This window comes from Taurulus bubalis, assembly GCF_910589615.1.
Source record: "Taurulus bubalis genome assembly, chromosome: 9".
NCBI lineage: Eukaryota > Metazoa > Chordata > Actinopteri > Perciformes > Cottidae > Taurulus > Taurulus bubalis.
In genome coordinates this window covers 28,019,146-28,036,645 of record NC_136597.1, presented here as the reverse complement: position 1 = coordinate 28,036,645, position 17,500 = coordinate 28,019,146, and the positions used below count along the sequence as shown (strand labels likewise).

The 17,500-nt window shown below is 48.6% G+C and overlaps 2 protein-coding genes across 2 annotated transcripts in view; one reads left to right on the top strand and one right to left on the bottom strand.

The window, feature by feature from the left end:
* LOC306741579 (neuronal acetylcholine receptor subunit alpha-7) overlaps positions 1-11,323 on the top strand; it is a gene marked incomplete at both ends in the record, with an annotated part of 13,430 nt that extends 2,107 nt beyond the window's left edge. The window contains 9 exons of the mRNA XM_079223884.1: positions 630-769; positions 1,843-1,887; positions 2,830-2,939; positions 3,062-3,141; positions 3,825-3,992; positions 8,057-8,251; positions 8,417-8,503; positions 9,145-9,254; positions 10,865-11,323. Coding sequence (XP_079080010.1) covers positions 630-769; positions 1,843-1,887; positions 2,830-2,939; positions 3,062-3,141; positions 3,825-3,992; positions 8,057-8,251; positions 8,417-8,503; positions 9,145-9,254; positions 10,865-11,323 — 1,394 coding nt within the window. The remainder of the gene's footprint in view (positions 1-629; positions 770-1,842; positions 1,888-2,829; positions 2,940-3,061; positions 3,142-3,824; positions 3,993-8,056; positions 8,252-8,416; positions 8,504-9,144; positions 9,255-10,864) is intronic.
* Positions 11,324-14,267: 2,944 nt separating this feature from the next.
* Positions 14,268-17,500, bottom strand: part of znf277 (zinc finger protein 277) — a 5,562-nt gene continuing 2,329 nt past the window's right edge. Inside the window, exons 6-12 of the mRNA XM_079223765.1 lie at positions 17,135-17,245; positions 16,921-17,053; positions 16,246-16,310; positions 16,065-16,161; positions 15,817-15,859; positions 15,556-15,730; positions 14,268-15,114 (exon numbers count right to left, since the gene is read on the bottom strand). Coding sequence (XP_079079891.1) covers positions 14,949-15,114; positions 15,556-15,730; positions 15,817-15,859; positions 16,065-16,161; positions 16,246-16,310; positions 16,921-17,053; positions 17,135-17,245 — 790 coding nt within the window. The 3' untranslated portion in view covers positions 14,268-14,948. The remainder of the gene's footprint in view (positions 15,115-15,555; positions 15,731-15,816; positions 15,860-16,064; positions 16,162-16,245; positions 16,311-16,920; positions 17,054-17,134; positions 17,246-17,500) is intronic.

Genomic DNA, 17,500 nt, shown 5'->3' with positions numbered 1-17,500 from the left:
TAAAGTCCCGTGTTGGTCCAGTACTAAAGTCCCGTGTTGGGTCCAGTACTAAAGTCCCGTGTTGGTCCAGTATTAAAGTCCCGTGTTGGTCCAGTACTAAAGTCCCGTGTTGGTCCAGTACTAAAGTCTTGTGTTGGTCCAGTACTAAAGTCCCGTGTTGGTCCAGTACTAAAGTCCCGTGTTGGTCCAGTATTAAAGTCCCGTGTTGGGTCCAGTACTAAAGTCCCGTGTTGGTCCAGTACTAAAGTCCCGTGTTGGTCCAGGACTAAAGTCCCGTGTTGGGTCCAGTACTAAAGTCCCGTGTTGGTCCAGTACTAAAGTCCCGTGTTGGTCCAGGACTAAAGTCCCGTGTTGGTCCAGGACTAAAGTCCCGTGTTGGTCCAGGACTAAAGTCCCGTGTTGGGTCCAGTACTAAAGTCCCGTGTTGGTCCAGTACTAAAGTCCCGTGTTGGGTCCAGTACTAAAGTCCCGTGTTGGGTCCAGTACTAAAGTCCCGTGTTGGTCCAGGACTAAAGTCCCGTGTTGGTCCAGGACTAAAGTCCCGTGTTGGGTCCAGGACTAAAGTCCCGTGTTGGTCCAGTACTAAAGTCCCGTGTTGGTCCAGGACTAAAGTCCCGTGTTGGGTCCAGGCTCCCTGCAGGGTTTCCATCAGCGGCGCCTCTACGAGGATCTGATGAGGAACTACAACCCGCTGGAGCGGCCGGTCGGCAACGACTCCCAGAGCCTCACGGTGAACTTCAGCTTCAGTCTGCTGCAGATCATGGACGTGGTGAGAACACACACACACACACACACACACACACACACACACACACACACACACACACACACACACACACACACACACACACAACAAACAAATCCTCGTTTATCATTTATGGCTTCACCGCGTGACACGTTATTGTTCTTCATCATCGTTATCTTCATCACTAAACACAGTTCTGGGTTTCCTCCCTTCTGCTCTTCTTCTCCTCCTCATTAGCCTCATCTTGTAATTCATGACTTATTAATATCAGATAATGACACAGATTCATATTCAGCAGAGCAGAAGCAGCTTCTTCTTCTTCTCTTCTGCACATTCGCGTCTTCCAAGACGTCGGAATCTTCTTCCAGTTTAATTCAAAGTTTGTCTTCATGAAAGCTGAGATGCCTCACTCACGCGATGTTGCATGAGACTCGCTAAACGACGCTACACAAAGCTAAAAGACGCTAAACGTCGCTACACAATGCTAAACGACGCTACACAAAGCTAAAAGACACTAAACGAGGCTACACGATGCTAAACGACGCTACATGATGCTAAACTACGCTACACAATGCTAAAAGACACTAAACAACGCTACACGATGCTAAACGATGCTACACGATGCTAAACCGGGCTACACAATGCTAAACGGCGCTAAACGCCGTTACACAACGCTAAACAATGCGACGTGATGCTAAACGATGCTAAACGGCGCTACACGATGCTAAACGGTGCTACACAAAGCAAAACAATGCTAAACGGCGCTACACAATGCTAAACGGCGCTACAAAACGCTAAGCAAAGCTAAACGGTGCTCCACAAAGCTAAATTTGTGTTTTAATGGAAACGCTCGCTGTCCAGGTCACTGAAGGTCGTTTCTCTATTAAACCGCTATGATGTCGACCTCTAACGTCCTCCTGCTCGTCCTTCTGATTCTCTCCGCCTGAGAATGAAAGCAACGTCCATCAGACTGACGCTACTCTTCCTCCTGCGCCGCCTCCGTCAGGAGGAAGAGAGACAAGAGAAGAGCAGCGAGTTTGTTTCTTTAGTTTCTTTAGCGAACACACAGACGCTGACTGCTGCTTTTCTGTGTTCAGGACGAGAAGAACCAGGTGCTGACCACCAACATCTGGCTGCAGCTGGTGAGTCTTCCTCTTCCTCTTCCTCCTCTTCCTCTCCTCCCATGCAGCGGTCTGGATGTAGTTGGTTTGTCTCCAGCTGTGAGGACGGCGTGTTGGTAAAGCGGCGTCGCACTAATCCGGTTTAATCTGCTCCTGTGATGGAAAGGTTGCTTCCTCTCTCTGCCGCCTCCTCCCAGGACCAGCTCGCCTTTTGGCTTAATTTAATTTGGCATTTCCTCCTCCTCCTCCTCTTCTTCAGCACCATTGTGTGTTAGTGAAGGAGCTGCATGGGTTTGTTTTTAATGTTTGATTCTGAAGCTTTTTGAAGTTTCTCTCCTGGCAATTTAGAAAACTTTGACTCACCAGAATCAATCTCAACGTTTTGGAGCAGGTTTCTCCTCCAGGCTCACGGGCAGCTTGTGTGTTGTTGCTTTTGTGTACTTGTGTAATGTTTGAATGCTTTTGTTGAGTTCTCTAATCATCTAAAAGCTGTTTGTGCCCAGAAGCATCTTCACTGACCACAGGAGACGCATGAGTAACGGTTGGTGTGCTAACGTGCTAACGGTTAGCAGCTGCAACGCTTTACGCATGGGGATCGAACCCACGACCCTGTGGTTTCGGGACGACCGCTCATCCCCATGATCTACAGTCGCTCCAGAGATTTAGTTCAATTAAGATGTGAATGTCTTCATCAGGGTGTTGAACACATGAAGTCAGCGTCATGTTCTTCTCCATGTGAATGAACTTAAATAACAAAACATACAATATATTCACTGACGGAGTCGGTCCCGTTATTCTTTTGGATGAAATCACTCAAATATCAAATCAATAAAAAACTATTTGAAGTGATGTCTATAGTCCGTGACTTTGAGTGGATCAGTTTGAACTTTAATATCAACGTGTTTAAAAGCGTTTAAAGTGTTTAAAGTGTTTAAAGTATTAAACGTGTGCGTGGTGTTTCAGTACTGGACAGACTTCTACCTGCAGTGGAACCAGTCAGACTATCCTGCTGTGACCAACGTCCGGTTCCCCGACAGCCAGATCTGGAGGCCGGACATCCTGCTGTACAACAGGTGAGGATCCTCAAGGATCATTGAGGGTCCTTGAGATCCTTGAGGGACCCTGAGGGACCTTGAGGGTCCTTCAGGGTCCTTGAGGGTCCTTGAGGGTCACTGACCTGTCTCTGTCTCCACAGTGCCGACGAAAGGTTCGATGCCTCCTTCCACACCAACATCCTGGTCAACTCCACCGGCTACTGCCAGTACCTGCCACCAGGTAACCCACCAGAAGGCCCTCCCACTGGCAGACAGGCCACTCCCACTGGCAGACAGGCCACTCCCATTTATGTACAGGCCACTCCCACTTATGTACAGGCCACTCCCACTGGCAGACAGGCTACTCCCACTTGCAGACAGGCCACTCCCATTTATGTACAGGCCACTCCCACTGGCAGACAGGCTACTCCCACTTGCAGACAGGCCACTCCCACTTATGGACAGGCCACTCCCACTGGCAGACAGGCTACTCCCACTGGCAGACAGGCCACTCCCACTTATGGACAGGCCCATTCTTCATATCTTCTTCCAGCCTGAAGGCTCTGCTCAGGGATCATTTAACATGTGAACAGATTGGATTTCCCAGCTGATCAAAGTTAATGAACCTCAGACTCAGCCGTCCAGATGGAGACCAGACATGTTGCGCCTGGAAACCAACACAAGTCTTCATTCCCTCTCCAACATATATTGTGCTAGTCAGTAAACATCAGCTCCGTCTGGACGAATCCTCTCTTCGTCCCCGTTGCTCTTCTTCCTCTCGACTGTTTCCTGTTAGTTTGAGCGTTGATGAGCTATCGACCTCCTGCTGACGCTAACGAGAACCACAGCTTTATCAGCTTCTTATTCTGAGGTTGTTTTTCTCATTTCTTTCTCTCCGCTTCTTACCCTTATCTTTATCTTTAGGAATATTTAAGAGCACCTGTTACATCGACGTCCGCTGGTTTCCCTTCGACGTGCAGCGCTGCGACCTGAAGTTCGGCTCGTGGACGTACGGCGGCTGGTCTCTGGACCTGCAGATGATCGAGGCCGACGTCACCGGATACATCGCCAACGGAGAGTGGGACCTCGTGGGTGAGCACGCCGACGCCTCTGGTTGTATAGAAGTATATGCTTCATGTGTTAAAGCTGCATTCTCTCTCCTGACCACCAGGGGGCGACTCCTCTGGTTGTATAGAAGTCTATACTTCATGTGTTAAAGCTGCATTCTCTCTCCTGACCACCAGGGGGCGACTCCTCTGGTTGTATAGAAGTATATGCTTCATGTGTTAAAGCTGCATTCTCTCTCCTGACCACCAGGGGGCGACTCCTCTGGTTGTATAGAAGTCAATGCTTCATGTGTTAAAGCTGCATTCTCTCTCCTGACCACCAGGGGGCGACTCCTCTGGTTGTATAGAAGTCAATGCTTCATGTGTTAAAGCTGCATTCTCTCTCCTGACCACCAGGGGGCGACTCCTCTGGTTGTATAGAAGTCAATGCTTCATGTGTTAAAGCTGCATTCTCTCTCCTGACCACCAGGGGGCGACTCCTCTGGTTGTACAGAAGTCAATGCTTCATGTGTTAAAGTGTGTTGGAGGGACAACAGACCCAGGTGACCACATATTTTCAGTCACATTAAAACTTGTTTAAATTCCCGTTTCTTGAACGTATGCACAAGACGTTTGTTGCAAAAAACAAGATGGCGACGGCCAAAAAGCCGAACTCGAGGCTTGACGTCACGACATCTACATCCACTTCTTACATTCAGTCTGTGCTTTAGCTCTTTGGTTTGTTGGTGTAATTTTTTACTTTTGTACATGCTAGCTGTTTCCCACTGCTTCCAGTCTTTATGCTAAGCTAGGCTAACCACAGCGCCGCACTCAACGCACGGCAACATTCCCAACATGTCACTGCTACTCTCATCGACTTCTTTGTGGAAGTTGAAGTCACGTCCAGCGCTGCGGCGCTCGCTTCCCTCAGCCGGCACGACCGGAAGGAAACGGGACGCTTCTCAGCCAATGAGCCGCACCGGGGATTTAATTTAAACCCCCACTTCCACCTATGGAGGAGATTAAACCGTGTGGCGTACAGCGCTCTCCGTGTTGAGGGACTAATTCACAGCGTGAGGGAAGTGGGTTTTATGGAGCAGAACTCATTCGTTTCACTTTCAACGACTTCTGTGGAAAAGATGCTTGTTCCAGTGTTGGGTCAGAACGTCCTGAGAACCAGAGCCTCTTCAACGGCTTCACACACATGGAGTTTGACTCCGGTTTCTCTTTGCTCTTCCTACTTACACACAATATACAATAACAAGATAAACATAAAAAAGACATTAAAGACAACAGTAGTCAAAAAAGTACAGATGGACTAAATATTTACTTTTCCTTATTCTTTCCTTTATTGCTTTCGTGTAATTTTTATATATGTTTTTAAGTATATATATGAATAGATTTATACAGAAATAAATCAACAAAATTCTAAGTTTTTTCATATTGTGTTACTTGTCTTCATATTCATTGATTTTTATTTATTCTTTATATTTCCACATTTACTTATTTTGTTCCTCTTCTGTATGAAAGGCCCAGCGGTCCTGATGGTCGGACCCTGGATGACGAGCCGTGACCCAAATCCAGGAACATTCTCAACTTCTCAGATGAGTCGAAGGAAAAGATGGTTTGAACCTGAGAGAGTAGAATATGATCATAACACAAAAACAAGTTTAATGATGAACCAAAAGCAGCAGCTGGTGTTGACGCCAGAGAGGGAACTGTTCCTTTTACACTCAATGAGCTGCATTTTAATTAAAAATCACAAAGTGCATCTTGAGGACACGAGGTATTACAACATACATAACCATTCAGAATATTCATTTTTAAACAGACTCAACAGCTTTCATGCACAAACTAAAAAGTCCAACAACTAAGAAGTAGTTTCAAAAAGACTGAAATGACTTTAGGTGAGAATACTCACTCACTGAATCCATGACCAACACTTTACTGTGAGACACGTCACTGTCTGGAGGAGCAGCTTTTACACTAACTCAAAATATATTAAACAAAAGTGCAATTCAAAAGGATTCATATCTACAACATTAACTTCTCTTGTGATGACCTCATCAGTAGGTACTGACACACTTTGTGCTTTACAGAAAATGAAGCAGCACTCAATTCTCCTCACGACCCCAGAGTGTTTCTGTCATGCAGCAAAACCAAAGGAGGAAAAAATATATATATTATTATTATTATTATTTACGGGACTCTACAGACGGCCTCAAACCTAAAGTTAACAATACGGGGAATGCTCCTTTTGTATTATGGGATGTACAGTTGTTATGAGGGAGGTGAGGGGTCAAAGGTCATCCAGACAGGAGGTAGAACCACTGAGAGGAACAAAGATGGCTGCTCAGCTATCACAACGTGTGTGTGTGTGTGTGTGTGTGTGTGTGTGTGTGTGTGTGTGTGTGTGTGTGTGTGTGTGTGTGTGTGTGTGTGTGTGTGTGTGTGTGTGTGTGTGTGAGTGAGTGAGTGAGTGAGTGAGTGAGTGAGTGAGTGAGTGAGTGAGTGAGTGAGTGTGTGTGTGCTCACACACGGTGTGGTAATCACTGCAGTAACGAAGCGTGAGCGCCTCATTATGCAGCACAGGGGAGGGTCTGACTTCCTGTGAGGCGTTTGAGTGCCTCTCCCCTGTGGAGGAATCATTACCTTCCTGAGCCTCGCTCCTGCAGCACAACTTCCACGTCATGCCGTTTGTCCTCGCTGTCCTCTGTCCTCTGAGCTCTGTCCTCTGTCCTCTGTCCTCTGTCCTCTGAGCTCTGTCCTCTGTCCTCTGTCCTCTGTCCTCTGTCCTCTGAGCTCTGAGCTCTGTCCTCTGAGCTCTGTCCTCTGAGCTCTGTCCTCTGTCCTCTGTCCTCTGAGCTCTGAGCTCTGTCCTCTGTCCTCTGAGCTCTGTCCTCTGTCCTCTGAGCTCTGTCCTCTGAGCTCTGTCCTCTGTCCTCTGTCCTCTGAGCTCTGTCCTCTGAGCTCTGTCCTCTGTCCTCTGAGCTCTGAGCTCTGTCCTCTGTCCTCTGTCCTCTTTCCTTCATCTCCTCACAGCCGCTTCATTTATTTCCTGCTCTTCCGTGAGCAGAAGAGCACTTTGCATTAGATTACGTCCTGATGAAGTCGCACTAAAGGAAAGCGTCAAGCTCTCTGGTCTCTGCACAGCTTCCAGTCTGTTGCAGAATGGTTTCAAAACACTGCTACTGGTTTATGAGTCACACCTCTGGTCTTCTGACCGGACTGAGCGGATCAGTTTCCCTCTACAGCGCTGAGAGACAGACGAGCAATATGAAGGAGGAGAGAATCACAGAGGCCTCAGGATACGATGTCATCACTATTCTTAAGTCACGATACGATGTTATGTATGTGATATATCGACACATAACGGAGATCCAACACAGACTATGCTCAAGACATGAGCTACACGTGCTAATGTTGCTAAGCTAGCGTCAACAAACTAACGATAGTTGAAGTCTTACAAACACGCAACAGAGATCCAACACTACTAGTCGTACTACGTTCACTGAAATAGAGCTAGCGGTGATCGTGACACTATTGGATGACGCAGCGTTCAGCCGTACAGACACGCTGTCTCTCCCGTTAGCTCCCGTTAGCTAGCTCCCGTTAGCTACTTCCCTGTTAGTTACAGCTACTGTTACTAACGTAAAAATATGCTATTGCAAAGTTCAGTAAATCCACTTACTCATCTTCAAATGGATCCCTTTGCTTGGCGTTGTCCTCTTCATGGCAGGAATGGACTCCTTCAGGCTCTGAAGCTCCGCGTCCTCTGCAGCATAGCTTCAGTTCTCTCTCGCTCACAGTGAAGCTTTGCTCGCGTCATAGACACGTCCATGTTTAGCATCTCGTACGATCTCGCGGGCAGAATGCAGCGGAAGCGGAAATTCTAGAGAAGTTGAACCATATTTCTGTGCAGAATCATCGCGAAGAAATGAATATTCACAAAACGTAAACATCGTCAGCCCGCGGATCGGCGGGGGCTGATTTCTAGGAGTCAAGTCCCGATCCCATGTTATCACTTGTGTTTCCCCACAGAGGAGGACACCTGGTCCGTCTGTCTGGGCCCTGGAGCTCCTCCTCACCGCTCTGCTGCTTCGTCTGCAGAGGTTCCCGGACGGAGGAGCGAGCGCTTCTACGACTGCTGCAAGGAGCCGTACCCCGACGTGACCTTCACCGTGGTGATGAGGAGGAGGACGCTCTACTACGGGCTCAACCTCCTCATCCCCTGCGTCCTCATCTCCACCCTGGCTCTCCTCGTCTTCCTGCTGCCGGCCGACTCCGGAGAGAAGATCTCGCTGGGTGAGCATGTTCGTAACGTGATCGTTAAGGGAAGTATAGAAACCCCCACAAGTCAAACAGTGATCTGTTCCATGCCTTTTAAAATAAAAAACGTCCATAACGACCTTGTAATAAAGTCCATAACGACCTTGTAATAAAGTCCATAACGACCCTGTGTCTCTGCAGGCATCACCGTGTTGCTCTCTCTGACCGTCTTCATGCTGCTGGTCGCTGAGATCATGCCGGCGACGTCTGACTCAGTTCCTCTGATCGGTGAGCTTCTCTTCTAGAGCTTCATCGCTTCTTCTTCAATGCAGCATGATGTTCATTTACATGATGGTCATTTAGAGTCAAACAGACCATAAAGCAGGGGACGCTTTAGGGGCGGGGCTACAAGGTGATGTCCACGAACCAAAAAGCGACGTCATGACGACTTCCTATATATATTCTTTATTTAACACATGTAGAAAAATACAAAGGAGCCGACAGGTTCAACATTTTTTACCAACCGTTAGCAGCTAACCGTTAGCCAGAAGCCTCATCCTCAGAGCCCTGACCGTTAGCAGCTAACCGTTAGCAGCTAATCGTTAGCCAGAAGCCTCATCCTCAGAGCCCTGACCGTTAGCAGCTAACCGTTAGCAGCTAACCGTTAGCCAGAAGCCTCATCCTCAGAGCCCTGACCGTTAGCAGCTAACCGTTAGCCAGAAGCCTGGTCCTCACAGCCCTAAAAAAAAGCCAGAAATAAATAAAGTAAATGAATAAATAAGACACCTGGAGTCATGAGAAACAGGGCTCGTCCCTCATGTGAGAGGCAATCTCCTACATCTCATTTAGAGAGTGTCCTTCTTTCTTCAGGTGATACAGGTGGATAGAAAGCACTACATATAAACTGACCTTTGACCTCTGTGTTCCAGCTCAGTACTTTGCCACCACCATGGTGATCGTGGGTCTGTCGGTCATCGCTACGGTTCTGGTTCTGCAGTATCATCACCACGACCCCGACGGAGGGAACATGCCTCAGTGGGTCAGTGAGTCCTCCTCTGTGTGTGTGTGTGTGTGTGTGTGTGTGTGTGCGTGTGCGTGCGTGTGCGTGTGTGTGTGTGCGCATGTGCAGCTTCAGTGGAGACCAGGACTTGTTCATAGAGAGATTTCAGCTCTATTATTATTATTATTATTATTATTATTATTATTTAAGGACTACAAATATATAAAAAAAGGCATGTTTGCATTATTACTGACAGGAAGTCTGATGTTTAGCATTCAGACAAAAACTGAATAAATCATGAAGAAAAGAAATGGAAAGATGGATTGATGGAAAACTCAAGTACACTAGAAAGGAAAGGAAGGGAAAAGGAAAGGAAAGGAAATGAACACAGAGGATAGAGAGGTGAAGGAAAGGAAAGGGAACCTGACCTAAGTGCACTAGGTAGCAGATAGATGAGCGTGTTGGTGACCTCACTGTGATCTTAAAGTGACCTCACAAGTGACCAGGCGCGAATGAAGCGAGTGGAGCGAGTGAAGTGGAGCGAGTGAAGTGGAGCGAGTGAAGCGTGAGTAGAGTTGACTTCACTGTGTAACGCAGCGAGGCGTTTATGTTGATGAACGTTTAACGAGCTGAGAAGAGAAACATCGGACTGGAGGAGATTTCCTCTGAGATCCACTTTATCCTCTATGTGTATCTCCACACACACACACACACACACACACACACACACACACACACACACACACACACACACACACACACACACACACACACACACACACACACACACACACACACACACACACACACACACACACACACACACACACACACACACACACACGTGTAGATGCTCATTTTTTATGCATAAACACGTTTCTGAATAAATTAATTGTCTTATGTAAATATGTTTGAGTCAACTCTTAGATAATTCCTCTCTTCTTCTTCTTCTTCTTGTTCTTCTTTTCTTTTTTTCTTTGACTGATTCTACTCTAATCCTCTTCTTCCTCTCCTCCTCCTCCTCTTCTTCCTCTTCCTCCTCCTCCTCCTCCTCCTCCTCCACCTCATCCTTCTCCATCTCCTCCTCCTCCTCCTCATCCTCTTCCTCCCCCCCTCCTCCTCCTCTCCTCCTCTTCCTCTTCCCTCTCCTCCTCTTCCTCCTCCATCTCCCCCTCTTCCTCCTCCGCTCCTCCTCCTCCTCTCCGCCCCTCCCCCTCCCCTCTTCTTCCTCCTCCTCCTCCCCTCCTCTTCCTCCTCTCCCCCTCTTCATCTTCCTCCTCCTCCTCCATCTCCTCCTCTCCCCCTCTTCCTCTTCCTCTCCTCCCCTCCCCCTCCCTTCCTCTCCTCCTCCTCCTCTTCCTCTCCTCCCCTCCCCCTCCCCTCCTCCTCCTCCTCCTCCTCCATCTCCTCCTCTCCCCCTCTTCCTCTCCTCCCCTCCCCCTCCCTTCCTCTCCTCCTCCTCCTCTTCCTCTCCTCCCCTCCCCCTCCACTCCTCCTCCTCCTCCATCTCCTCCTCTCCCCCTCTTCCTCTCCTCCCCTCCCCCTCCACTCCTCCTCCTCCTCCATCTCCTCCTCTCCCCCTCTTCCTCTCCTCCCCTCCCCTCCCCTCCTCTTCCTCCTCCTCCTCCTCCTCCTCCTCCTCTCCTCAGACCAGAGTGATCCTGTTGAACTGGTGCTCTTGGTTCCTCAGGATGCGTCGTCCCGGTGAGGTGAAGCTCCGGGTCTCGTGCCAGAACGCGGCCGAGCTTCGCCGCGGCAGCGCGTCCAGCCTGGAGCTGCAGCGCCGCCTGCAGGCCGGCAACGGGAGCCTGCTGTACGTGGGCCTCCAGGGGAGGGAGGGGCTGCACTACGGAGGAGGAGGGGCGGCGGGGGGCTTCTCGCTGGAGGCGGAGCTTAGCCAGATCCTGGAGGAGGTGCGGTACATCGCAGGACGGTTCCGCGGCCGCGACGAGGAGCAGACGCTCTGCGGCGAGTGGAAGTTCGCGGCGGCGGTGATCGACCGGCTGTGTCTGGTGGCGTTCTCGCTCTTCACCATCCTCTGCACCATCGGCATCCTCATGGCCGCGCCCAACTTCGTGGAGGCCATCTCCAAAGATTTCTTCAGCTGAGGAGGAGGAGGAAGACCACGACGAGGAAGACGATGAGGAGGCTCATGTGCTCATGTACAGACCCAAACTAACAGTCCATCTCAGCCTTCCTGACTCCCTGTCTTCCTGTCTTCCTCACTTCATGACTTCCTGTCTTTCTTTACTTCCTGTCTTCCTCACTTATCGTCTTCCTCACTTCCTGTCTTCCTCACTTCATGACTTCCTGTCTTTCTTTACTTCCTGTCTTCCTCACTTATCGTCTTCCTCACTTCCTGTCTTCCTCACTTCTTGTCTTCCTCACTTCATGACTTTCTGTCTTTCTTTACTTCCTGTCTTCCTCACTTATCGTCTTCCTCACTTCCTGTCTTCCTCACTTCATGACTTCCTGTCTTTCTTTACTTCCTGTCTTCCTCACTTCTCGTCTTCCTCACTTCCCGTCTTCCTCACTTCTTGTTTTCCTCACTTCCTGTTTTCCTCACTTCCTGTCTTCCTCACTTCCTGTCTTCCTCACTTCCTGACTTCCTCACTTCATGACTTCCTCACTTCATGTCTTCCTCACTTCCTGACTTCCTGACTTCCTGTCTGCGGCTCTCAGCTCCAACCCCAGAACCCTGTATTACTATAAAGTCTGTTGTTCCTGGTTCTTGTTTTGTTCCCTTCAGTAACTTCTCTAGTTCTCTGAACCCAAACGTCGGTTCCTGAGCTCACTGAGAGGTTTTGTTCATTTTGTCGTATTCGAGCAACGAGCGTAAACGGACACGTATTGCGTAACGTTCCGTAGATGTCATGTGAGCCGCTGCAGAGAGAACGGTTCTCCAGATACGTGCAGAACACACAGACTCCTTGCGTCATAGTGAGGTTCTCCGTCAGAGACTCTCTGAGAGAACACGAACGTAACGTGTTTACATCACATGGTTCCTCATGTTCAGATACAGAACCGAATGTAAAGCACTAATGTGAAAGAATCTATCAGCAATAATAAATAACTAAGATCAGCTGTGTGTTTAAGTAGATGTGCTTTTATATCATCATCCTCAGGTTCCATCTTCAGGTTCCATCTTCAGGTTCCATCTTCAGGTTCCATCCCCAGGTTCCATCTTCAGGTTCCATCTTCAGGTTCCATCCTCAGGTTCCATCTTCAGGTTCCATCTTCAGGTTCCATCCTCAGGTTCCATCTTCAGGTTCCATCCTCAGGTTCCATCTTCAGGTTCCATCCCCAGGTTCCATCTTCAGGTTCCATCTTCAGGTTCCATCTTCAGGTTCCATCTTCAGGTTCCATCCTCAGGTTCCATCTTCAGGTTCCATCCCCAGGTTCCATCTTCAGGTTCCATCTTCAGGTTCCATCCCCAGGTTCCATCCTCAGGTTCCATCCCCAGGTTCCATCCCCAGGTTCCATCCTCAGGTTCCATCCCCAGGTTCCATCCTCAGGTTCCATCTTCAGGTTCCATCTTCAGGTTCCATCTTCAGGTTCCATCTTCAGGTTCCATCCTCAGGTTCCATCTTCAGGTTCCATCTTCAGGTTCCATCCTCAGGTTCCATCCTCAGGTTCCATCTTCAGGTTCCATCTTCAGGTTCCATCTTCAGGTTCCATCCTCCGGTTCCATCCTCAGGTTCCATCTTCAGGTTCCATCCTCAGGTTCCATCTTCAGGTTCCATCCTCAGGTTCCATCTTCAGGTTCCATCCTCAGGTTCCATCTTCAGGTTCCATCCTCAGGTTCCATCCTCAGGTTCCATCTTCAGGTTCCATCCTCAGGTTCCATCCTCAGGTTCCATCCTCAGGTTCCATCTTCAGGTTCCATCTTCAGGTTCCATCCTCAGGTTCCATCCTCAGGTTCCATCCTCAGGTTCCATCCTCAGGTTCCATCTTCAGGTTCCATCTTCAGGTTCCATCTTCAGGTTCCATCCTCAGGTTCCATCCTCAGGTTCCATCTTCAGGTTCCATCCTCAGGTTCCATCCTCAGGTTCCATCCTCAGGTTCCATCTTCAGGTTCCATCTTCAGGTTACATCCTCAGGTTCCATCCTCAGGTTCCATCCTCAGGTTCCATCTTCAGGTTCCATCTTCAGGTTCCATCTTCAGGTTCCATCTTCAGGTTCCATCCTCAGGTTCCATCTTCAGGTTCCATCCTCAGGTTCCATCCTCAGGTTCCATCCTCAGGTTCCATCCTCAGGTTCCATCTTCAGGTTCCATCCTCAGGTTCCATCCTCAGGTTCCATCTTCAGGTTCCATCTTCAGGTTCCATCTTCAGGTTCCATCTTCAGGTTCCATCCTCAGGTTCCATCCTCAGGTTCCATCTTCAGGTTCCATCTTCAGGTTCAGGAAGGCCATGAGATGCAGCTGAAAGCCACACAAAGCCAGTAAGTGTATCTTGAGCTTAAAGACTTCATGATGAAGACTTCAGTCTCAGCTGTTCTGATAACTTCTGTCTCAAATCTTTAACTTGTTTTGGTTCACGATCAATAAACGAAATTTAATATAATATATAAATAATGAAATTATTATTATTAATATTATTAATAACCGTGTGACTCACCGACTGAAGGTTTCATTGGAGCTTCTTCACCAGAGAAATATGGATTCTCTCATATATTTTTAATGTTTTTGTTTTCCTAAACCGAGGAGGAGGAGGAGGAGGAGGAGGAGGAGGAGGAGGAGGAGGAGGAGGAGGAGGAGGAGGAGGAGGAGGAGGAGGAGGAGGAGGAGGAGGAGGAGGAGGAGGAGGAGGAGGAGGAGGAGGAGGAGGAGGAGGAGGAGGAGGCCTCCTCTTAAAGGGTTGAATCCCATCAGTAGTGTGACGCTGCCCTCTAGTGGGCAGTGGCAGCAGCGTGAGGATTATTAAATAGAAAACGTTTTTCAAAAGCTTTCTGATATTTCATTCATTCTTAAAGGCATTCCTTACATCAATACTGCAAAATAATTCTACCAATGTTACTGAACTAATAACATCAGTGTAGCCTGTTGGCTGTAAACATGACAGAAATATTCAATAACGTATCATCAGGGTTCTACACATGTTGACCAGTGATTCCATGACTTTAAACCAATGAGCAAACATTTAGTGAAGTCTGGGTGTAAACAGTAAAAAGTGAGTAAATGTAGTATTTAAACTAACAATGAGAATACAAAGCATACAGTAAACCTTAAATGACTCAAATGAATGAGACAATATTTTGATTAAAAGAATAAACATTTATATAGATGCCTGTATGGATGCCTGCTTATATTTTGAGTCTTTCTTTTAAAAGCATATTCATTATTTCAAACTCAGCGTAAATGAACGACATGAACATGAACACATGAATACATGAATAATCTCATAACGTGAATGAAATGAAGTGAATCTGCTTTCAAAGAGTATTTTTTCTTAAATTAAACAACATTTATTCAACAGGAGACACTCGGGGGCGTGTCCCTTCTTCTGCTGCGTGCGCGAGGAAACTAGTTATTAAGTTTATTACATTAAGTAATAAACGTAACAACAGTGAGTCTTCTGAAAATCTCTGACGGGTTTTAAAGTCACGTTCAGGAGGAATCATCTGAGTTATGCAGCGCTGACGGGGGAAGATGACGAGCTCGTGCGCGGCGTGTAGCTGCAGCCTCGTGCACGGCCTCGTGCACGGCCTCGTGCACGGCCTCGTGCGCGGCGTCTAGCTGCAGGAGCCCCTGCTCCTCAGCAGCTGGCTCAGGTCTCCGCTCTGCTTCAGCGCTCGCAGCTCAGAGTCGTCCTCGCCGATCACCGGCACGTCTTCGTCTCCATCGCTGTCGCAGAGCGAGCACAGCAGCCCGTCGTTCTCATAGGTCGGGAAGTAATACCTGAGGAGAGAGGCGGGGCTTGTGAGTACCACCTGAGGAGAGGGGCGGGGCTTATGAGTACCACCTGATGAGAGGGGCGGGGCTTATGAGTAACACCTGAGGAGAGGGGCGGGGCTTATGAGTAACACCTGAGGAGAGGGGCGGGGCTTATGAGTAACACCTGAGGAGAATCACAAAGATAAAACCGTAATAAATATTTGATAGTGTAAAAAAAAGAAGCTAATATTATTTTTATTTTTTAGTTGGGGAGATTATCATGTTCTCAGCTTTGGAACTACAGTTCCCACAATGCTTTGGACCAGGAAGCTTTGTAACGCGGCCACACAGACAGCTCCGGTCCTCCCTCACCGGCTTCCCACCAACACTGCGTTTGACGAGTTAATAACAATAATAATATTATAACAACAATAATAATATAACAATAATAACAACAACACTCACTGTGGCTGGTTCCAGGTCTCGGCGTCCGGCAGCTTCATGGCGTGACCTTCGACCTCGATGTGCCGCAGGACGGCGTCTCTGGACTCAAACGTCTGCTGGCAGCCGTAGCAACGGCTCTGGTGGATCTGCCGCCGGATGAAGTTCACCAGTTTGACCTGCTGGTAGAACCGGAGGTCTGGGGGGGAGAGGGGGGTACTCATGATGAAGGTGATGATGATAAAGATGAAGGTCATTCTAAGATGATAACTGGGTTTGACTTACTGAGCTCCGTCCTCAGGTGATGGAGGTCAAAGCCATGAGCTTCCTTAAGAATAACGGAATAGGAACAAAGATCAAACGTTTATAACAAGATCTCGTTAGTCTCAGCTAGACCCCGTTAGCTTAAGCTAGACCTCGTTAGTCTCAGCTAGACCCCGTTAGCTTAAGCTAGACCCCGTTAGCTTAAGCTAGACCTCGTTAGTCTCAGCTAGACCCCGCTAGTCTAACTAGACCAGTATTTGGGTTAAGACCTTCATGTGAGCGTAGATCTGCTCCATGGTCTCAGACTGGTCGTCACAGAAGAGACAGACGGCGGAGACCGGATGAGCTCTCCAGTCCGACCAATCACTGCGGGGCGACAGGGAGGCGGGGCTTAGCTTCACAACACAGGAAACAGAAAGGTATCTCTGTGGACCAATAGGAGCCCCTCACTCGTCCTCGTCCAGCAGCTCCCGGTCGTCCTCGCTCTGCACCTCCTCCCAGCTCTTCCCCAGCTCCTGAGCGGAGAACGAGACATTTAGAGAAAACATCTGAAGTTCAAAGAGGACAAATGTTTCTTTCTGCTTCTGACATCTGAGGAGTCACAGGAAATAGTTTCAGTTTTAATCATTTGTGCTGTGACTTTGGGTTGTTGTTTTAAATTAAACTTTTGTTCATGACCGAAATACCTGCGATGACACGCGTTAGCTAACGTTAGCATGCTAACATGCTAAGCTACGGCGGTGAACCGGTTAGCATTCAGCTGAAAGCCTCACAGAGAGATGTGAATATTAAAGACGAGTCGTCCTGATTCTCTGGGTTTCAAACGTCCACGCGGCCTTGAACGAGTCTTTAAACCTTCATGTTTGTTTATTTAAGTACAATTGGTCTGTTATATTTCTGTGTTTAAGGGGTCCTAACCCAGCGAGCTAGCTCGCTAACTGTTTGAGCTCAAGTAAACAAGTGTCGTCAGCGCTAGCTAGCTGCTAGCGCTGACAGCACTTGTTTACTTGAGCTCAAACAGTGCAGCCACAACACTGAGTTGTTTTGCTGAAGTTGTGTTTGAATTTGACGCGTGATAGCGTAGCGCACGGCTCTGCTTTGTTGTTGTTGTTGTTGGTCCCTCACCAGGTAGTTGATGACGTAGAAGCGGTCGTACAGCCGGTTGCTGGCGTTGATGCGGCGGTGAGCCTTCTTCCTCATGTGGTCCTTCAGCGTGGTCTTGTCCCTGAAGGTCTTCTCGCAGTAGAGACACTGCAGGCTGACGGGAAACGAACCCGTTAGCACGCGTATGACCTCGTGACCTCCGGGACGTCCCGTCCTCCGGCGCCTCGGCTCCTACCTGTCCAGCTTGCCCTGCAGCGTGTCCAGGAACTGGTCGCAGAACACGATGTTGTCCGGCAGCCCGATGCTGAAGGAGTGCTCCCGGGCCATGTGGTTGAGCAGAGCCGACCTGTGGAGCCATGCGTCAGTGTGCAGGGGAACCAGCGGGACCTGAACCAGCGGGACCTGAACCAGCGGGACCTGAACCAGCGGGACCTGAACCAGCTCCCTCAGACTGACGGATAGATACCGTCAAATGCGGGCTATAAAGCGCAGTCTTTTATCTACTAAGTACATTCAAAAAGTTGTATTTAATCAAAACTAGCTAGAGATAGCGGCAACTTGTGGCAGTTGCAGCTAGCGCTTGCTAGCTAGCATCCGAGCG